At 47.8% G+C, this 21,112-nt stretch overlaps 1 protein-coding gene and 1 long non-coding RNA gene across 2 annotated transcripts in view; one reads left to right on the top strand and one right to left on the bottom strand.

The window, feature by feature from the left end:
* The window catches only part of CCDC33 (coiled-coil domain containing 33), a 171,835-nt gene extending 156,515 nt beyond the window's left edge, over window positions 1–15,320 (bottom strand). The window contains exons 1-2 of the mRNA XM_063926453.1: window positions 14,806–15,320; window positions 11,061–11,656 (exon numbers count right to left, since the gene is read on the bottom strand). Of these exons, the coding sequence (XP_063782523.1) occupies window positions 11,061–11,656; window positions 14,806–15,109 (900 nt within the window). The 5' untranslated portion in view covers window positions 15,110–15,320. The remainder of the gene's footprint in view (window positions 1–11,060; window positions 11,657–14,805) is intronic.
* A 3,605-nt stretch (window positions 15,321–18,925) lies between these two features.
* On the top strand, window positions 18,926–20,897 carry LOC134935251 (uncharacterized). The gene is made up of 2 exons (XR_010180014.1): window positions 18,926–19,462; window positions 20,735–20,897. It is a non-coding gene; the product is annotated as an uncharacterized LOC134935251 (long non-coding RNA).
* The last annotated feature ends 215 nt before the right edge of the window (window positions 20,898–21,112 follow it).

Here is a 21,112-nt window from a genome sequence, read left to right as displayed (position 1 = left end):
CTATTAGCTGGTGGTCATAATAATGTGACTTGACCCATGTAGTATAATGCAATCCTTGTGTGTAACGCAACACTGAAAATCTGCAAAACCGTTGTACGATTGTTAAAAAATGGAATTTGCATTTCCAGACTATATGTGTAATTCATGTCACCAAATTTATTTTCTATATAATGTAGTGAATCCATCCTGCTGTGTGGGACCATTAGGGAAGGACTGGGAACACTTATGGCTGAATTTAGCTGGCAAAATGTGCACATTTTTGTGGTCAAATTTGAAATTAGAAAAATATTTCATGGCACACTTTCAAACCTGTTGCACATCACAGTGGTCCTAGTTTCTGTTATTGGAGGATGAGTTACCACCAGTGGTAGTTAGTCCACCTTTCATGAAAACCTGTAGTGCAAATGCTCTTTGAATAGTTATAACATATATACAATAAGGCAGTGAACTGATGCAAACAGGATAAAAGTAGGCTGCATTCCAGAGATCTCTACAATCAGATATACATATGGTTGTCCGGCTTAAGAATATCTAATACCCCTTTCAGTGCACAGTCCCGTGTCCATAACCCATGTCACTGACCACTGGTTTTAAGCCGAGTCACAGTGGCTTGAAACCAGTGACGTGCGGTGAGTTGAGACAGAGCATTTCCTTTCATGCTCCAATATATGCCAGAGTTTTGACCATATAAAGTATATGAACAATACAAAGAACATTTTTATAGTCAAAACTCTGGAGTGAAAAGCCTATAGCAGGTGAGGCAGTGGTTGTGTGAAAGAGGCATTAGGCATCACTCGCAAGTACAGTATGAACACTCACTATACAGTACGGAAAGGTCAGCAATAAAAAAATATTTATCTTACATCTGTGTAAGATAAATAAAAGCAATGCGCTATGTACAGTATCGTACATTATATAAAAAGCTGATGTGAGCAAATATATGGCTGATACAAATGCTGAGGGACTGATGATCGGGTGCAAAATAGTCTCTGGAATAAATAATAGGATTTTAATTACCTACCGGTAAATCCTTTTCTCGTAGTCCGTAGAGGATGCTGGGGTCCACATTAGTACCATGGGGTATAGACGGGTCCCTTGGGAGCCATGGGCACTTTAAGAGTTTAATAGTGTGGACTGGCTCCTCCCTCTATGCCCCTCCTACCAGACCCAGTATAGAAACTGTGCCCAAGGAGACGGACATACTTTGAGAGAAGAAAATACACAGATAGTGGTAAGATTCACACCAGCTCACTCATAACAACAGAAAACCAAGCTAACCAGCTTGAAACATGTCAGCAACGGCTGAATAACAGTACTTAACCAAGTAACAATGTAGTACTGACCAAGTAACAACTGCAGGAAAACGAAGCGCTGAGCGGGCACCCAGCATTCTCTACGGACTACGAGAAAAGGATTTACCGGTAGGTAATTAAAATCCTATTTTCTCTTACATCCTAAAAGGATGCTGGGGTCCACATTAATACCATGGGGATGTACCAAAGCTCCCAGTACGGGAGGGAGAGTGCGGAGGCTCCTGCAGAACCAATTGACCAAACTTAAGGTCCTCAGAGGTCAAAGTATCGAACTTGTCGAACTTAGCAAACGTGTTCGACCCTGACCAAGTATCCGCTCGGCAAAGTTGTAAAGCCGAGACACCCCGGGTAGCCGCCCAGGAAGCACCCACTTTACGAGTAGATTGGGTCTTAACAGATTTTGGACACGGCAATCCTGCCGTAGAATAAGCATGCTGGATAGTAAACCTGATCCAGCGAGAAATCGTCTGCTTAGAAGCAGGACACCCCACCTTATGGGGATTATAAAGGACAAACAGAGCGTCCGATTTTCTGTGACGAGAAGTTCTCTTCACATAAATCTTCAAAGCCCTCACAACATCCAAGGACTTTGAGGTAATGGAGTAGTCAGTAGCCACTGGCACAACAATAGGTTGGTTGATATGAAAAGCCGACACAACCTTTGCTGACTTGTCCTGAGCTCAGCTCTATCTTCATGGAAAATCAAGTAGAGGCTCTTGCAGGACAATGCCCCCACTTCTGACACACGTCTAGCAGATGCTAATGCCACAGTGTGATCGCCTTCCAAGTAAGAAACTTGACATCAACTTCCTGTAAAGGCTCAAACCAATCTGACTGCAGGAACTGCAGCACCACATTAAGATCCCAAGGTGCCGTAGGAGGCAAAAAGGGAGGCTGGATATGCAGAACCCCTTTCAAGAATGTCTGAACCTCAGGGAGGGCAGCCAATTGTTTCTGGAAGAAAATGGACAAGGCCGAATTCTGGACTTTTATGGGGCCCAAGCATAGGCCCACATCCACAGCTGCTTGCAGAAAAAGGAGAAACCACCCTAGTTGAAACTCCACCGTAGGAAACTTCTTGGATTCACACCAAGACACGTAGTTTTTCCAAATTTGATTGTAATTTTTAGACGTTACTCCTTTCCTAGCCTGTATCAGAGTAGGAATAACCTTGGGGCAGATGTATTATCCTGGAGAAGGCATAAGAAAGTGATAAACCAGTGATATGTGCAAGGTGATAAAGGCACCAGCCAATCAGCTCCAATATGTAAATTAACAGTTAGGATCTGATTGGCTGCTGCCTTTATCACCTTGCACATATCACTGGTTTATCACTTCCTTGTGCCTTCTCCAGGATAATACATCTGCCCCCTTGTTCAGAATACCCTTCCGAGCTAAGATCTGGTGTTCAACCTCCATGCCGTCAAACGTAGCCATGGTAAGTCTTGATAAGCGAACGGCCCCTGTTGCAGAAGGTCCTGGCGAAGAGAAAGAGGCCTCGGATCTTCCAGCAGTAACCCCAGAAGATCCGCGTACCAAGCCCTTCTTGGCCAGTCCGGAGCAATGAGGATCGCCTGAACTCTTGCTCTTTTTATTGGTTTGAGAATCCTTGGGATGAGTGGACGTGGAGGGAACACTTTACTGACTTGAACACCCACGGAGTCACCAGGGCGTCCACCGCCACTGCCTGTGGGTCTCTTGACCTGGAACAGTACCGGGTGGGGGCCTCACTCTCCTGGAAGGAGATCATGTCTGCTGAGGAAGTCCGCTTCCCAGTTGTCCACTCCTGGAATGAAGATTGGTGACAGCACCACTGCATGTTTTTCTGCCCAGAGGATGATTCATGTTACCTCTGACTTTGCAGCTCTGCCCTTCGTTCCGCCCTGTCGGTTTATGTAGGCCACTGTCATTACATTGTACGACTGAACCTGAATGGCCTGATCTTTCAGAAGATGTGCTGCTTGTAGAAGACTGTTGTACACATGTTTATCGGAAGGATGGATTCCAGACTTGACCACCTTCCTTGGAAGTTGACTGCACCCCAACCTCTGAGACTTGCATCCGTGGTTAGAAGGATCCAATTCTGAATCCAAAATCTGCGGCCCCCTAGTAGGTGAGAAGTTTGCAGCCACCAGAGGAGCGAGATTCTGGCTTTCGGCGACAGACGTATCCTCTGGTGCATGTGAAGATGAGATCCTGACCATTTGTCCAGGAGATCTAGTTGGAAGGACCGTACATGAAATTGTCAGGTTCGGTCTGGTTTGTGTCCCCGGAGGGGGCGCTAGTGGGTCAGTGGAGGTAGGATGGAAGAAGTGAGGATACTGGATTGGATTCCTGCGCATGTGCACAATGTTGTTTATTAAGCAGAAAGATAAAACAATATGGCAGCAGGAATACTTGGAGAAATAAACAATAATAAATGCAATGGGTATGATGCAGCGTGGAAGCTGAGAGTCTATGGCAAAACAGTGAGAGTCTATGGCAAAACAGTGAGAGTCTATGGCAATACAGTGAGAGTCTATGGCAATATGCTGGTATGGGAACCAGAGATGATAAACACGTGGAGCCAGCAGAGGTGATGATAATGGTAGCAAACCTGGTAGCAGATGAAGAAGACTTGATGCAGGGTTCACAGTGCTATTGGAAAGCACAGGCAGCTTGCAAGCTGATTCACAGGTGAGGTGATGAGCTGCACCTGGAGATGGAGTCTCTACAGCTGAGGCTGAAGCACACTGTGTTGGAGATTGGTGTGAAGCCTGTAAATGAATGCAGGAATTGCTGATGCTTGTAGTTCCACGGAGCTGTAGTAGGATAACCAGGAACACGGAGTAACAAGCAGGTAACCAGGAACACGGGGATCTGGAGACTGGAACACAGGAACTTACACACTGAATGCAGCCGGAGAGCTGGAGTGGTTGCTGGAACTTGTAGTTCCACAGGAACACAGGAACTTGCACACTGAATGTCGCAGGAGAGCTGGAGGGGTTGCTGGAACTTGTAGTTCCACAGGAACACAGGAACAACTGGGAACAGGAACAGAACTTGAACAGCTGGGACCTGTTGTTCCACAGGTCTAATACACAAGGAAATCTCTGTAGACAGAGGATTGCAAACAGGAGCCACCTGCTCACGGGATGTGACGTGTTGTCCAAGGCGATGTGAGAGAGCCACAAACTGGAAGTTATACCACCTGCCCAGCAGTGATTGGACACAAACTGCAGGCGGAGATACTAGCTGGATTGGGTGTCCAGATCAGCTGTGAGTTAGTTGAAGCACTATGTACTCCAGGCTGCAGAGGACTGAAAACGAGAACTGGAACAGAACTGAACTGCTGGAACCTGTAGTTCCACAGCAGTGATGTGATGGAAAATGCAGATTCCTGACAGTACCCCCCCTTTTATGGGTGGGCACCGAACACCCACGCTGGAACTTGGAGGAACCTTGAAAAAGAACTTAGAAATACACAAAAGCAGAGGTCCTCAAAAGTCTTCCCAACTTTCATCTTCAGAAGACAGATTTTCCCCGTCAGAACAAGTAGACCATTCATGGTCATTTGAGACAGAATTTACTTCCTGGGAAAAGGCATAGCTAACACTTACATCAACAGATGGTAGACTTTGAGCTGGTTTTTGAGCTCTCCAATTCTTGTAATTCTTGAAATCTCTGATACATTGATGCAACAGAACCTGTTCATGTTTGGAAGGAGTTGAGTCGAAAAACTGAGAACTGGAAGACTGATCAGATGTTGAATCCGGGGAGTCAATACTTCCAGAAGTGTTGCTGTAGGATGGAGACACGGGAGTATATGCAACTTTCAAATCTGAAGTCTGAGAACCTTGTCTTGACTTTACAGCTTGGAAATCTTTAATAGCTTGGTCTAATGTATCCTGATCTTGCACAGACAGAGATGTTGGAGAGGATTTAGCAGTAGACAAACTGTTGACAAATTGGCCAGAATGCCCAGATGACTCTGAATGCATAAACTTTGGAGCTAACTCCTGTTTTACGGCTTCGCAGAAAGCGGGAAGATCACTCAGTAGCGGATCTTTAGATTCAATGAGAGGATTCGCCCAGTCCAGTGCTCTACCTTTGAAGAACAGGAGGAAGTATCTGATTGCATTGGCTGGAGAAATAGTCACTGAAGGTTCAGACTCAGTAAAAGCGAGGTATTGGCTCGCCACTGCACGAAACTGAGCATAGTCACCATCAAAGTAGACTGGAGCTTTTGTATCTGGTGGACACTTGGAAGGCTGAATGTCAGATGAAGTCTCGGAAGACAATGTAGGACACTTGAGAGTTGAGGACTGGAATAAGCATTCAAAAGCAGGAGTAGAATCAACTTGAAATGCTCGAGGGTGGAGAGAGGACGTCATCTCCTGGATTGACTGACGGGAATTCTCTGCTGAGGTTGACAGAACGCTAGAAGCTTCATCTTGGGGTGAGATGCGTAGAGCCTCCATCTGGGTTGAGGCAACTGCAACATCTGCAAGAACTGTAGACTCTGGACATAGCGACAGGAGTTGTTTACTTGAAGCACCGGAGAGAACCACACCGGGTTCAGAGGAACTGGAATCGGTAGGGACCGATGGCAACTTTAGACAAATGGATGGACCTGGAACTTGTACAGGACTATTTGAATTGACTTGAACCGAAGGAGGCTGATCTGGACAGACGGATGGGACCAGATTGGGTCCAGAAGAGCTTGAACCGGCTGGAACCGGAGGAGTCTTCGGACTGACGGATAGGACCGGATTTGATCCGAAGAGACTGGAATCGGCTGGAACCGAAGGAGGCTGATCCGGACAGACGGATGGGACCAGATTGGGTCCGGAAGAGCTTGAAGCGGCAGAAACCGGTGGAGTCCTCGGACCGACGGATAGGACCGGATTTGATCTGAGGATTCTGGAATCGGCTGGAACCGAAGGAGGTAGCCCATCATTGGAGCCACTCAGGCTGGCTGGAACCAGTGGAGACTGATCTGGACAGACGGATGGGACCGGATTGGGTCCAGATAAGCTTGAACCGGCTGGAACCGGATTTGATATGAAGAGACTGGAATCGGCTGGAACCGAGCTAGGTCCGTTGACACTTGACTCTGTATAGACAGAATCCGGATGTTCTGATGATCCCTTTTGGAGTGGTACTGAGCTGGTAGCACTCTCTGAAGTTGGCAAACAAAAGTTCATGTCTGTATCTGTGGCTTTAAGAATTCCTCCTGGGATCTTGGCCCTGGATTCCTCACTTGAGGCTGAAACTCCAAAGACCCCTCCTGGGGTTAATAGATCAGACACACTTCTTTGAGCTGCATGCCCGGATGCCACTTCTGGAACCTGAACATCAGATGCCCCACCTGGGGCTGTAGACACAGATGCCCCACCTGGGGCTGTAGACACAGACGCCCCTTCTCGGGCTGTAGGCACAGATGCCCCTTCTCGGGCTGTAGGCACAGATGCCCCTTCTCGGGCTGTAGGCACAGATGCCCCTTCTCGGGCTGTAGGCACAGATGCCCCTTCTCGGGCTGTAGGCACAGATGCCCCTTCTCGGGCTGTAGGCACAGATGCCCCTTCTCGGGCTGTAGGCACAGATGCCCCTTCTCGGGCTGTAGGCACAGATGCCCCTTCTCGGGCTGTAGGCACAGATGCCCCTTCTCGGGCTGTAGGCACAGAAACTATTTTAGTTATGGGTAACGTAGATAGTCTCTGTTGATTTCTGAACTTGGGATTGGGTCTATTTGTCACAGGACCCCAATCGTATACTTTTTGGACACTCCTGTCCGGGGTAAAGGAACTTGAAACTGTAGAGGATACGTTGGAAGGTTTGCAGGTGAAAACTCTGTGATGTTGAGACCTGTCACCAACTTTTGAGTTGCGGAAGGAACAGTCCTTAATAAGATGACTAGAACTCCCACAGTAAAAGCAGAGGTGAAGCTGCCTGCGATGCCGGCGTTCAGCTTCCGTGAGTTTGGAGCGCGGGTAGCTCTGGAATCTGCCCTCTCTCTGCATAGGAGAAGAGACTTTAGCTTGAAGAAAAGTTGACACGGAGGTCGCACTAGTCTCAATACTTTGAGCAGTACTCTTCACTGCGTTTAAAGCACCACCCAGGATTTCTGGCATCATTGGAATGATTTTTGTTAGAAGACTTTGAAGTTGTTCCAATAGATGATAAAGAGTGCTTATTGGTTCAGAGTTCACAGCAGACAACAAAGGAGTCTTGAAGCTTTCAAAGGAGGAAGTCGCTCTCTCAGGAGAGTTAGCTGTGAAGGGACTGCCATAGGACTGACTTGAGCAAGATCCATCCACAGGAACGGATTGTGCAGGGAAAGTTGAAATGACTGGAGCAGGAGTGACTTGAACAGGAACTGGAGAAACAACAGAACTTGGAAGGGATTGCTGCAAGGTATCCAAACGGATAGACATTCCCTGTAGAAACTGGAACATCTGCTGCTGCGCAGCCTCTTGACCATCCAAACGGGAGACCAGATTTTGTAAGGCCCCTGACCCCACATTCTGACCACCATCCGAGTCCATGGGCCTTGGACAAACTGTCAGGTTCGGTCTGGTTTGTGTCCCCGGAGGGGGCGCTAGTGGGTCAGTGGAGGTAGGATGGAAGAAGTGAGGATACTGGATTGGATTCCTGCGCATGTGCACAATGTTGTTTATTAAGCAGAAAGATAAAACAATATGGCAGCAGGAATACTTGGAGAAATAAACAATAATAAATGCAATGGGTATGATGCAGCGTGGAAGCTGAGAGTCTATGGCAAAACAGTGAGAGTCTATGGCAAAACAGTGAGAGTCTATGGCAATACAGTGAGAGTCTATGGCAATATGCTGGTATGGGAACCAGAGATGATAAACACGTGGAGCCAGCAGAGGTGATGATAATGGTAGCAAACCTGGTAGCAGATGAAGAAGACTTGATGCAGGGTTCACAGTGCTATTGGAAAGCACAGGCAGCTTGCAAGCTGATTCACAGGTGAGGTGATGAGCTGCACCTGGAGATGGAGTCTCTACAGCTGAGGCTGAAGCACACTGTGTTGGAGATTGGTGTGAAGCCTGTAAATGAATGCAGGAATTGCTGATGCTTGTAGTTCCACGGAGCTGTAGTAGGATAACCAGGAACACGGAGTAACAAGCAGGTAACCAGGAACACGGGGATCTGGAGACTGGAACACAGGAACTTACACACTGAATGCAGCCGGAGAGCTGGAGTGGTTGCTGGAACTTGTAGTTCCACAGGAACACAGGAACTTGCACACTGAATGTCGCAGGAGAGCTGGAGGGGTTGCTGGAACTTGTAGTTCCACAGGAACACAGGAACAACTGGGAACAGGAACAGAACTTGAACAGCTGGGACCTGTTGTTCCACAGGTCTAATACACAAGGAAATCTCTGTAGACAGAGGATTGCAAACAGGAGCCGCCTGCTCACGGGATGTGACGTGTTGTCCAAGGCGATGTGAGAGAGCCACAAACTGGAAGTTATACCACCTGCCCAGCAGTGATTGGACACAAACTGCAGGCGGAGATACTAGCTGGATTGGGTGTCCAGATCAGCTGTGAGTTAGTTGAAGCACTATGTACTCCAGGCTGCAGAGGACTGAAAACGAGAACTGGAACAGAACTGAACTGCTGGAACCTGTAGTTCCACAGCAGTGATGTGATGGAAAATGCAGATTCCTGACAGAAATCTTCCGTACTGTAGAGCCTCGTAGGAGGCAACCATCTTTCCCAGAAGGCGAATGCACCCGGGCTGGCTTCAGGACATTCCGGACCATTGTTTGTATCACCAACGCTTTCTCCGCCGTTAGATACACCCTGTGTACTTCCGTGTCGAGGCTCATCCCCAGGTAGGACAGCCTCCTTGTCGGCTCCAAATGTGACTTTGGATGATTCAGGATCCATCTATGATCCTGGAGTAGTTGAGTTGAGAGAGCAATGTTCTCCCTGGAAGACGCCTTTATTAGCAGATCGTCCAGATAAGGAATTATGTTCACACCCTGCTTGCGGCGGGAGTAGCATCATTTCCGCCATGACCTTGGTGAACATCCACGGTGCCGTGGAGAGGCCAAACGGCAGTGCATGGAACTGATAGTGACAGTCCAGTAGCGCAGATCTTAGATAAGCCTGGTGAGGCAGCCAGATCGGAATGTGAAGGTACGCATCCTTGATATCTAGGGATACAAGAAATTCCCCCTCCTCCAGACCTGAGATCAGAGACTCCATCTTGAATTTGAATTCCCTCAAATAAGGGTTCAATGACTTTAGGTTCAATACTGGCCTGACCGAACCATCCGGTTTTGGTACCACAAACAGGTTTGAGTAATAACCCTTGTTTGTTACGTGAGGTGGAACTGGAACAATGACATTTGACTTTAGCAATTTTTGAATGGCTTCCTGTAGGATAGCACTTTCTGTCAGCGAAGCTGGTAAGCCTGATTTGAAGAATTTGTGAGGTGGGAGTTCTTGAAACTCCAGTCTGTACACCTGGGTAACAATATCCTGTACCTAGGGATCCAGGAATAAGGTCGCCCAGGCATGACTGAAATTTCTTAGTCTTGCTCCCACCTGTACGATCTCCAGGCTGGGAGGTCCACCGTCATGCCGAGGATTTTTAGGAAGCAGAACCAGGTTTCTGTTCCTGGGAACCTGTTGGTGCAGGTTTTCTATATTTCCCCCCGACCTCCTCTAAAGAAAGTGGAAGGGAGTTTGGACTTTTAACTTTTGCGGTCCGAAAGGACTGCATTGTAGACGTAGGATAAGATTTCCTAGTCTGCGATGCAGCAGAGGGAAGAAAAGTTGACTTACCCGCAGTTGCCGTGGAGATCCACGCATCTAAGGCTTCCCCAAACAGAGTCTGGCCTGTGAAGGGTAGGTTCTCCACACTTTTCTTGGATTCAGCATCCGCAGACCATTGGCGCAGCCAGAGTCCCCTGCGTGCCGAGACAGCCATGGAAGAAGCTCTCGCATTAAGATGTCCAAGGTACTTCATGGCTTCCACCATGAAACCTGCAGAATCCTGTATGTGACGTAAAAACAATTCAATGTCACTTCTATCCATAGAATCTAATTCCTCTAGTAACGTGCCTGACCACTTTACTATGGCCTTAGAAACCCATGCACAAGCAATAGTGGGTCGTAAAGCGACGCCATTAGTTGTGTATAATGATTGGAGTGTATTCTGAATCTTGCGGTCAGCCGGCTCTTTTAAAGCGGTGGAACCAGGGACAGGTAAAACCACCTTCTTAGACAACCTAGATACAGAAGCTTCTACTACAGGGGGCCATCATACTCACCACTCCATCTTCTGGCTCTGTTAGGGGGTGGAGGCCGTGCTGCGGGAGTGAGCGGTCGCCTCGTGGGCTTGCGATCATCATCCACAGGAGCTCAGTGTCCTGTCAGCGGAGATAGGAGCCATTAACCTCTAGGGTTGGATCCTACTCCCCCCTAAGTCCCACCAAGCAGGGAGGCTGTTGCCAGCAGCCTCCCTGTACCTAACTCTTTTAAAAAACAATAAAACTAGAAAAACTCCTAGGAGATCCCCTAGCTGTGACCGACTCCACCGGGCACATTTTCTAAACTGGGTCTGGTATGAGAGGCATAGAAGGAGGAGTCAGCCCACACTATTAAACTCTTAAAGTGCCCATGGCTCCCAAGGGACCCGTCTATACACCATGGTACTAATGTGGACCCCAGCATCCTCTAGGACGTAAGAGAAATATTAATATTTCATGGCACTCATTCCTTACCTGGTCTTGCAGTGAATCAAACCTTGGAGATGATGCATATTCTTCTTCTTCTTCTTCATCTGATGATTTATATTTTCCAAGACCTAGGTGCTCTGTGACATTGTGGTGTGATCTTGGTGTGGGAGTATTGGGGTGGTAAGGGACAGATCTTGTAGTGTCCAAGTGTGACACATTGGTCATAGAAGTAAGTGCTCTGGGTGAATCTTGTTGTGTATAGTTTTGCTGGTAGAGTTCATGTCTGGGGGTACCAGGCTGGGAATTGCTTGCTTTTAACCTTGCTGGTATGGGAGTAGCTGGTTTGGGAACCTCCTCAGTTTTAATTGGTTTGTATTCCCGAAAGCAGACATTGTATGCTAGACGTCCACAGTGCATTGCCATATGATCCCCTCCAACTCGTAGAAGTGCAAGCACTCCCTGGTAATTGTATAATGGTTGGTAAGGTTCAGCACGCAGATTAATGCGAGGCTGGTTAGTGCGGGGGTAGATGGCAAATAATGCTTGTCCCACTGTCTTGCCACCTTGAAGAGGAGTAGTCCCATACTTCAAGACATCAATGCGTAGTCTGACGTCATGGTGCTTATCATTCTTACAGAGCCCTATACAGAAAGAAAAAAGATGGGATTAGGCAATATGCGACTCTCCACAAAACTTTAAACTGGCTCTAAAGATCCTTTTTTTCTCTCTCATCGTCCATGCTCACTGTCTACCCCATCTGTGTCACCCCTATCTGTCTGCCCCTCCCCTTCAGATTGTAATCTCTCATGAGCAGGGCCCTCTTCCGTCATGTGTTTTTCTCTCTTTTAGACTATCTTCTACTCCAACGGCACCTAACCCTCAGTTTCTGCTACCCTGATGATTATTTCAGTGTCCTGTACCTTTATGCAGCAATGTTAATTTACCATGTACTTGTCATATGTTGTCTTATACTGTAAGTAATTTTTTTGTTTTGCTCATTTGTCCATGTACTTTGTTAGGCACTGGGAAACCCTTGTGGCGCGTTATAAATAATAATAGTATTAATCAGGGCTATTTTTGGGCCGGAACGCTCCGAAACACCGTTCCTGAAGGTTTTTTTCTAAAATGTCTGCGGCCCGGCCCTTCCCTGTTGTCTCTGCTGCTGCTGCCTCTTCTTCCCCTGTTTCAGTCTGCCTTAGGGGAGCAGAGCACAGTGCACATCTCTTCTTCCCCTCACTGTGTCCCGTCTCTGGCAGCCAATCAGAGCTTGCGGACCCACAGCAGCGGCTCCTGATTGACTGCAAGCCTGTGAGCTTTGATTGGCTACAAGCCCATGCCATATTTCAAATAGCCGCTGCAGATGGGGCACAGAGAGGGGAAGGAGAGATGCGCACTGGGCTCTCCTCCCCTCAGGCTCAGACAGGAGATGCAGAGGCAGCAGCTATGTGGTGACTATTACTGGGGCATTGTGTGTCTGCCTCTACTGGGGCCAATGTGTAACAGGCATTACTGGGGACATTGTGTGTCTGGCTTTACTGGGGGCAATGTGTAACTGGCACTACTGGTGGCATTGTGTGTATTTACGGTACTACTTGTGGCATTATGTGTATATATGGCACTACTGGTGGCATTATGTGTATATACGACACTGCTGGTGGCATTATGTGTATATATGGCACTGCTGGGGACATTATGTGTATATATGGCACTGCTGGGTACATTATGTGTATATACGGCACTGCTGGGGACATTATGTGTATATATGGCACTGCTGGTGGCATTATGTGTATATATGGCACTGCTGGGGACATTATGTGTATATACAGCACTGCTGGGGATATTATGTGTATATACAGCACTGCTGGGGATATTATGTGTATATACAGCACTGCTGGGGATATTATGTGTATATACAGCACTGCTGGGGATATTATGTGTATATATGGTACTGCTGGGGGCATTATGTGTTAAAAAAAAGGTGTATGCACCAATTGATGTCCCGCCCCTCTGATAGCTCCACCCACATCACCACCCACTTCTGTCCTGCCCACAGTTCCTGAACCTATTTTTCTACAAAAACAGCACTGCCGATAAAAACACTGGGGAAAATTAGTAACTGTAAAATATAAAAAAACTGTTTGGGTAAAATATGTTTACTTTCTCAAAGAAATGTATGTGCCCTTTTTCTAACTTGCCTGTCTCAATCAGGGCCGGTTCCGGGGCTTCTGGCGCCCCGGGCGGCATTAGGGGGCGTGGCTTCGTACAGGGGGCGCGGTCATTTACGCCCCCTGTACAGACTGAAATGATGTGCGGTGCGCGATGACGTCATCGCGCACCGCACAGTAAAGGACCTCTCCACGAAGGGAAACTAGACGCGTACGCGTCTAGTTTCCCTTCCCAGCAGCAGCGGGGGGGGGCAGCGGCCAGCGGATCTTGCCCTGGTGCGGCGCCCTCCGGATGGCGCCCTGCGCCCTTCGGAAGGCGGTGCCCCGGGCAAAAGTCCTGCTTGCCCGTGGCAAGATCCGCTACTGGTCTTAATGTACCTGCGATTCCTTACATTTGCCCTGCGCCCTCCGGAAGGCGGCACCCCGGGCAAAAGTCCTGCTTGCCCGTGGCAAGATCCGCTACTGGTCTCAATGTACCTGCGATTCCTTACATTGCTGTAACAGTATGATATAATGCTGCTAATGCGACCTGTCAAACACAAGTCAGCACTGTGTCTCCACAGGCCACAACAAAGTGCAAAAGAGAAACATTATTTCCTTTTCCAGTGTGACCAAAACTTAGGGGGTTATTCAGGTTTGTTAGCAAACTAAAAAAGTTAGCAATTGGGCAAAACAATGCTGCACTGCTGGTGGGGGAGATGTAACATGTACAGAGAGAGAGGAGTTAGATTTGGGTGGGTTATACTGTTTCTGTGCAGGGTAAATACTGGCTGCTTAATTTCTACACTGCAATTTAGATTTCAGTCTGAACACACCCCACCCAAATATAACTCTCTCTGGACATGTTACACGTGCCCCCCCCCCCCGCACTGCACATGGGGCCTAATTCAGAGTTGATTGCAGCAGCATATGTGTTAGTAGTTGGGTAAAACCATGTGCACTGCAGGGGGGGGGGCAGATATAACATGTACAGAGAGAATTAGATTTGGGTGGTGTGTGTTCAAACTTCAAACTGAAATCTACATTGTAGTGTAAAAATAAAGCAGCCAGTTTTTACTCTGCACAGAATCAAAATAACCCACCCACATCTAACTCTCTCTGCAAATGTTATATCTGCCCCACCTGCAGTACACATGGTTTTGCCCAGCTGCGAACATATTTGCTGCTGCGATCAACTCTGCATTACCCCCATAGTTTTGCCAAATTACCAACTTTTTTGGTTTGCTAACAAACCTGAATAACACACCAAGTACATAAGTGGTGCTTCTTACAAGTACAGTATCTGCCTTTTTGCATATTACTAAGCACATACAGAAATATATATAGGTCAGATAAGAGTCAATGGTGATGTTCCCAATATTTCAGTGAGAATGTCAGATGCGTTATCAGTAAATTGGATTGTATTGGAAACAGAGCAACATATGAAAAGAACCTAGAAAATGTGCTACAAATGCATGACTGTAAGGGCGACTAAAGCACATATTTGTTTTCATTCATTTTTCCGCCAATGTGCTAGCGTGTAAACGAGCCATTAGTGTCTTTACTATTCTCCACATAAACAATTCTGTGAATGTTTCAAACCCATGTCAGAGGTCAGATAAGTTTACAGACCACTCGCGTGTTACCTTTGGGCAATATAAATAAGAAGATGTTCTTGTCAAACGTGAGTGTGTCTTCCAGGTCTGCTTGCTCTGCAATCTCAGTCTCAGCCCGGCAGCTCTGATTAATATCTCCATTGTTAACACTCACTGTGACCCCCTCTACAGAGTCATCAAGAAGAGGGTTCTCCACGTGCAGAACCAATTGGTACTTTCCTGGTTCATTAAACTGGGCATCCAGTAGGAGGAACTCTAGCGACAACACCTTTTCATCTAATCTTAGTCGAGGAGGTCCAAGTGGGACAGCAGGAGGGGCAGCTGGCGCTGGCATGATGGAATGAAGGAATCACAACTTTAAATTCATATTATCTCTGCTTTCTCCTTTTCTGCAGTCTGATTCCTCTGCATGTATTCCTCCCTGTATGCTCTCTTGTCTTTTCCTCACTTCTACCCCCCTTCCCCTTCTATCATCACAAAGTTTGAACACCTGCAGGGAGTGGTAGTGAGGGAAGTATCGCATACACTTGGCTGCTGTTTGTTTGCGACAAACCAGGTTACCTGGTGACTTAGGGAAAGTCAATGACCTGATTACCTGTGCTAATTCTGCCCCCAGCTGAATAATGTCAAGCCAATCACTTGTCATAATGAATATACATTATTGCAAGTACACATTGACCCATACAAATGTGCTGATATAATATAATACTTTTAAATGACATTCTCGGACTGCATAGCTGTAACAATAAATCCAAGTCAATGGTATCTGCAGCAGCAATCTTTGTATAAAACTATATTGCAAGCGCACATAGGCCCTCATTCCGAGTTGTTCGCTCGTTGCCGAGTTTCGCTATATTGCGATTAGTCGCTTACTGCGCATGCGCAAGGTTCGCAGAGCGCATGCGGTTAGTTATTTTACTCAAAAGTTAGGTATTTTACTCACGGCATAACGAGGATTTTTCATCGTTCTGGTGATCGGAGTGTGATTGACAGGAAGTGGGTGTTTCTGGGTGGAAACTGGACGTTTTATGGGTGTGTGCGGAAAAATGCTGCCGTTTCTGGGAAAAACGCGGGAGTGGCTGGAGAAACGGGGGAGTGTCTGGGCGAACGCTGGGTGTGTTTGTGACGTCAAACCAGGAACGAAACTGACTGAACTGATCGCAGTGGCAGAGTAAGTCCCGAGCTACTCAGAAACTGCAAAGAAATTTCTATTCACAATTATGCGAATCTTTCATTCGCAATTCTGCAAAACACCCAGTAGGCGGCAGCTTAGCGTGTGCAATGCTGCTAAAAGCAGCTAGCGAGCGAACAACTCGGAATGAGGGCCATAGATTCTTCCTCATTCTGAGTCAGATGCAGACACCGCTGCATCTTATTCCGCAGTCTCGTCTGCGTCTTATGCTAATGCCGCGGCCGATTCGCAAAAAACTGAGACAACCACTTACAGCATCTCGGGACATTTCTGTCTCATTGTGTCTTTAGTCCAAAGGCAGGTGCAGTTTCTCTGGCTGAGTATGACCTCCTATGTGAGCGGTTCAGTGTCATTGGATGCAGCCACTTTCAGCGACACACCTGTGACACACCCGCATTGGCTATGCCACCCCCATTACCTCCCAGGTATGCCCACTAAAAATCACTACCCTACGTCCAACTCTGTACTGTATCTCTGAGCGCTGACAATAAGGGCGCATGTGCTGACTACTCAGACGCATGCGCAAACATTGGCCAGCTGTGTTCGACTCGGGTTTGACGCCATTAGCTTTACATTTATATGCCACAATATACAGTGCCACCCCAAATTTGAAGATTCCAAGAATACAAACCACCAGATATATCCAGCTGCGTTTTTACAAACTGACGGAAATAAAAACACTGAAAAACACCAGGAAAAAAAAGATGGTGGTTGTGGCAGACGGGACAGCTGAAGCTGCATGCTCCTACACTGCAGGCATAATTCAGATGTGGGGCCACATGTAATGGGATGTGATTTGGAGAAAAATGTGAGTTTAGCGCTAAACTCTCATGTTTTGGCCATCTCGCTAATGTAATAGGATGCGAATATGAGTAAACTCTTATTTTTCAGTCGTCAACTCGCATCCAGATGTTTTCCAATTGAAAAGATAGATCTCGGACAATGTAATGCAATGCGAGTTTGTAACTCGCACCCAAAACCTTACTAAAAATTCAGACCAGGTTAAGATAGGCGAGTTTGATGTTATAATTACTAAAAAACCACAACTTTTAAACACAACTGAACCCCAAAATTAACACTGACGTCCAGAGGCGTAACTAGCACGGGGCGAGCAGGGCACGCGCCCTGGGCGCCCTGGCAGCCCCAGCAGAGGGGGGCGCCACCGGCACGGCCCGCTCGCCCCGTGCAACTGGGATTCGGCACCGCAGCTCTTCCTGTCTCCCCCAGCTGTGGCTGGAGGGCGGCCGCCACTGTCCCCCCGCACCAGTTTGTTTTATTTGATTTTTTTGCGGGTTACGGAGGGCAGGGGGGATTGAGGGTAGGCGCCGGCAATTACAACAGCCGCCCCCGCCCCCTCACCAGCAGCAGCCGCCCGCCCCCCTCACCAGCAGCAGCCGCCCGCCCCCTCACCAGCAGCAGCCGCCCACCCGCAGCAGCGCCAACCAGATCTATATGGAGCCAGCGGCAGCAACAGGAGCAGTTTCTCCTCCACGGTTCCAGCGGTAAGATGCAGCCTCCCTTTTGGTGTGAATGTGATGGTGGGGCCCTCCAGAGTAGTGGCTGCCTGGAGTCACACCCGGGTATATGGTAGTTACCAAAGTCTACCCTGGATGGGGGAGGAGGGAGGTTGGATGTATGTATGGAGATTATATATATATATATATATATATATATATATACAGTGTATGGCTCTATGTATGGAAGCAGTGTATGTATGGCGGCAGTATATGGAGACTATAACTAGCACGGGGCAAGCAGGGCACGTGTCCTGGGCGCCGTGGCAACCCCAGGAGAAGGGGGCGTTTCCAGCACCTGCACGGCCCGCTCGCCCCATGCTGCTACTAGTGCCCAGTCCGGCGCTACTCCTCCAGACGTGGGAGGGCCCAGGGAGGACCTGCCGCCTGCCTCCCGCCCGCCGCTGTGAGCGCCAGTGTGCGCAGAGGAGGAGGGCCCCAGCTACGGACCTGCCGCCTGCCTCCCGCTCGCCACCGCGAGCGCCAGTGTGCGCAGAGGGCCCCGGACCTGCCACCCGCCGAGTGCCTGTGGGTGATGATGGAGTGGTAAGCGCTGCACAAATGGAGGGGTGTGTGTGTGTGTGTGTGTGTGTGTGTGTGTGTGTATATGTATGTTGTTGGAGGGGTAAGCAGGGGTGTGTGTTGGTGCATGTGTCCAGTAATATAGGGGTGAGCAGGGTGTGTGTGTGTGTGTGTGTGTGTGTGTGTGTGTGTGTATATATGTATGTTGTTGGAGGGGTAAGCAGGGGTGTGTGTGTGTGTGTGTGTGTGTGTGTGTGTATGTGTCCAGCAATGGAGGGGTGAGCAGGGTGTGTGTGTGTTTGTGTGTGTGTGTGTATATATGTATGTTGATGGAGGGGTAAGCAGGGGTGTGTATGTGTCCAGCAATGAAGGGGTAAGCAAGGATGTGTGTGTATGTGTGTTGCTGGAGGTGCTTGTGCCTGTTTGTGTGTCCAGCACTGGTGGGGTAAGGACGAGTGTGCGTGTGTCCGGCTTGGAGGGGTAAGCGGAAGCGTGTGTGTGTGTACACTTGGAGGGGTAAGCAGGAGTATGCGTGTGTTTCTGTGTACGTGTGTGTCTGGCGCTGGAGGGGTAAGCAGGAGTATGCGTGTGTACGTGTGTGTCCGGCGCTGGACCGTTGGAGGAGGACACAGTGGTGGTGACAGACAGTGTAAGTATGTGTTTGTGTACATAATGTTTGTGTGTATGTCTTCTATGTGTGTGTATATTTTCTATCTGTGTGTATATTTATGTGTGTATGTGTTCAGTGTGTTTGCATATATTGTGTATTTTCTGTGTATATGTTTCATGTGTGTGTTTTATGTGTGTGTGTGTGTGTGTGTGTGTATATCTATCTATCTATCTATATATATATATATATATATATATATATATCGAAGTAGCGGCAGACCCGGAAGTTCATATATATTTTTAATTAGCAGACAGCAGCAGCACGTAGGAAGGAGCCCTGGAGGACTCACCGAAGACCGGAGGAGGAGCGGAGACATGCGCACCAGCTGAAGAGACGCGAGGGAGCGAGCCGCAGGACCAGGAGAGGACCAACGCCATGGAGGAGCTGCCTGTCACCAGAGCGACCAGAGCCATCTGCGCTGAGTGGAGAAGACGCTGTAGAAGAGGAGGAGTCCAGCCAGCCGCAGACCGGGGAAGGACATCCAACCTTCAGTGGACTGGGATCCTGCAGCAAGGGAGGAGACTGACCAGCAACGGGAGCACCGGCATCGCGGAGGACACCCACTTACCGGAGCAAGGACCCGCAGAAGACCCTGGCTGGCTTAAAGAAGACGGCGCGGAACAGCGGGGGGGGACAGCGCACATCAGAATCCTGCAGCAGGAGAGAAGATCCCCCTCTGGAGTGCAGCAGACCACAGTGAAAAGGGTGCATCCCCGATGCGGTACTCTGCATCCCGGGTGGCGCCGAAGACGTGGATTGTCGGAGGTGGCAGAAGCGCCGCAGCTTGGGGTGAGAAACCGCTGCAACCCTTCCGCTGCTAAACTCTGCAATTAGTCAATTAAGTGGGTAGGCTCCCCTCACCACAGTGCCCCACAGACCTTGTTAATTAAGGGGGTAGGATCCCCTCACTCTCTAATGTGAATTTTGGCTCATACCATGTGCTATAATGTGAATTTCGGCTCATAGCGTGTGTTATAATATGAATTTTGGCTCATAGCCTGTGCTATAATGTGAATTTTGGCTCATAGCGTGTGCTATAATGTGAGTTTCGGCTCATACTGTGTGCTATAATGTGAATTTTGGCTCATAGCGTGTGCTATAATTTCGGCTCATACTGGGTGCTATAATGTGAATTTCGGCTCATACCGTGTGCTATTATGTGAAAGGGGCACCAGTACTAGATAGTATAAGGGGACCTACTACACTGAAGGACACACCCCCTTTTGAGTGACCACGCCCCCTTTTCCTTCACTTTTTCATTCCCTCTTCAAAAATTCCACTTCAACCACTGCACCTACATCTATACATCTGTGTGGATGTGGATTAATTTAACATTTAACAACTGAACCATTTTAGCACAGCTGAAAAACTATTCAACAATGACACCCCTATATTTACCACACCCACAGTCATTGCACCTGTGTGGGTGTAGCAATGGAGTTGATGCAGTATTCTTTGGAGATGTATGTCTGTGGTCTGATCACTTTGGAGGAGTTGCGCAGGAGGAGGGCTCAGGAGCGACACCAGATCCCTTTTAGGATGTGTGCCAGGTGTACCTATAGAGAGAGGGTGGACCTGGACTGACTCTCAGATAAGGAGGTGGTTAATCTGCACAAACCTCCTGAATTTATATGAGCAGGTAAGAAGTGATTTGGATCCTTTGGCTAACACATGGGGGGTAATTCCAAGTTGATCGCAGCAGGAAATTTTTTAGCAGTTGGGCAAAACCATGTGCACTGCAGGGGGGGCAGATATAACATTTGCAGAAAGAGTTAGATTTGGGTGGGTTATTTTGTTTCTGTGCAGGGTAAATAATGGCTGCTTTATTTTTACACTGCAAATTAGATTGCAGATTGAACACACCACACCCAAATCTATCTCTCTCTGCAAATGTTATATCTGCCCCCCCTGCAGTGCACATGGTTTTGCCCAACTGCTAAAAATTTTCCTGCTGCGATCTACTTGGAATTACCCCCATGGTGTAAAACATTAATAAAGATTTTGTTGCCCACAAAACATACATAGTAACTACAGTAATATTTTTTTTATCTCCCTTTTTAGGATTTACCAGCAACATCCTCTTGATGGCGTGAAGATCTCTTTTTAGCAAGTGCCTTCCGCCTGACCACTGGTGCTGCATTTTTTTTTTTAACCCAATACTTTAATATTCAAATTTAATGCACAAAATACAATGCATTGGCATCAATAAAAACAATATACTTCATTTATTTATATGTGCATATTTTAAGACGTAAAGATTGTTTTTTAGGTACTTGTTTCTGGCTATGTTCCTCCGATGAAAGAATGAGAATTTGATTGTGGCGTATACCTGATGTTTAAGTGTCAGGCCACTATCCGGGGGAAAACCATGAATACACACGTTAAGTGTTTTGCAGTTCTGAACCCCCAAACATAACTCCTGTTGGTTGGCTATGCTGC

This window comes from Pseudophryne corroboree, chromosome 6 (genome assembly GCF_028390025.1).
Source record: "Pseudophryne corroboree isolate aPseCor3 chromosome 6, aPseCor3.hap2, whole genome shotgun sequence".
Lineage (NCBI taxonomy): Eukaryota > Metazoa > Chordata > Amphibia > Anura > Myobatrachidae > Pseudophryne > Pseudophryne corroboree.
Note: the sequence above shows the minus strand (reverse complement) of the source record. Positions and strands in the feature narration are given on the sequence as shown.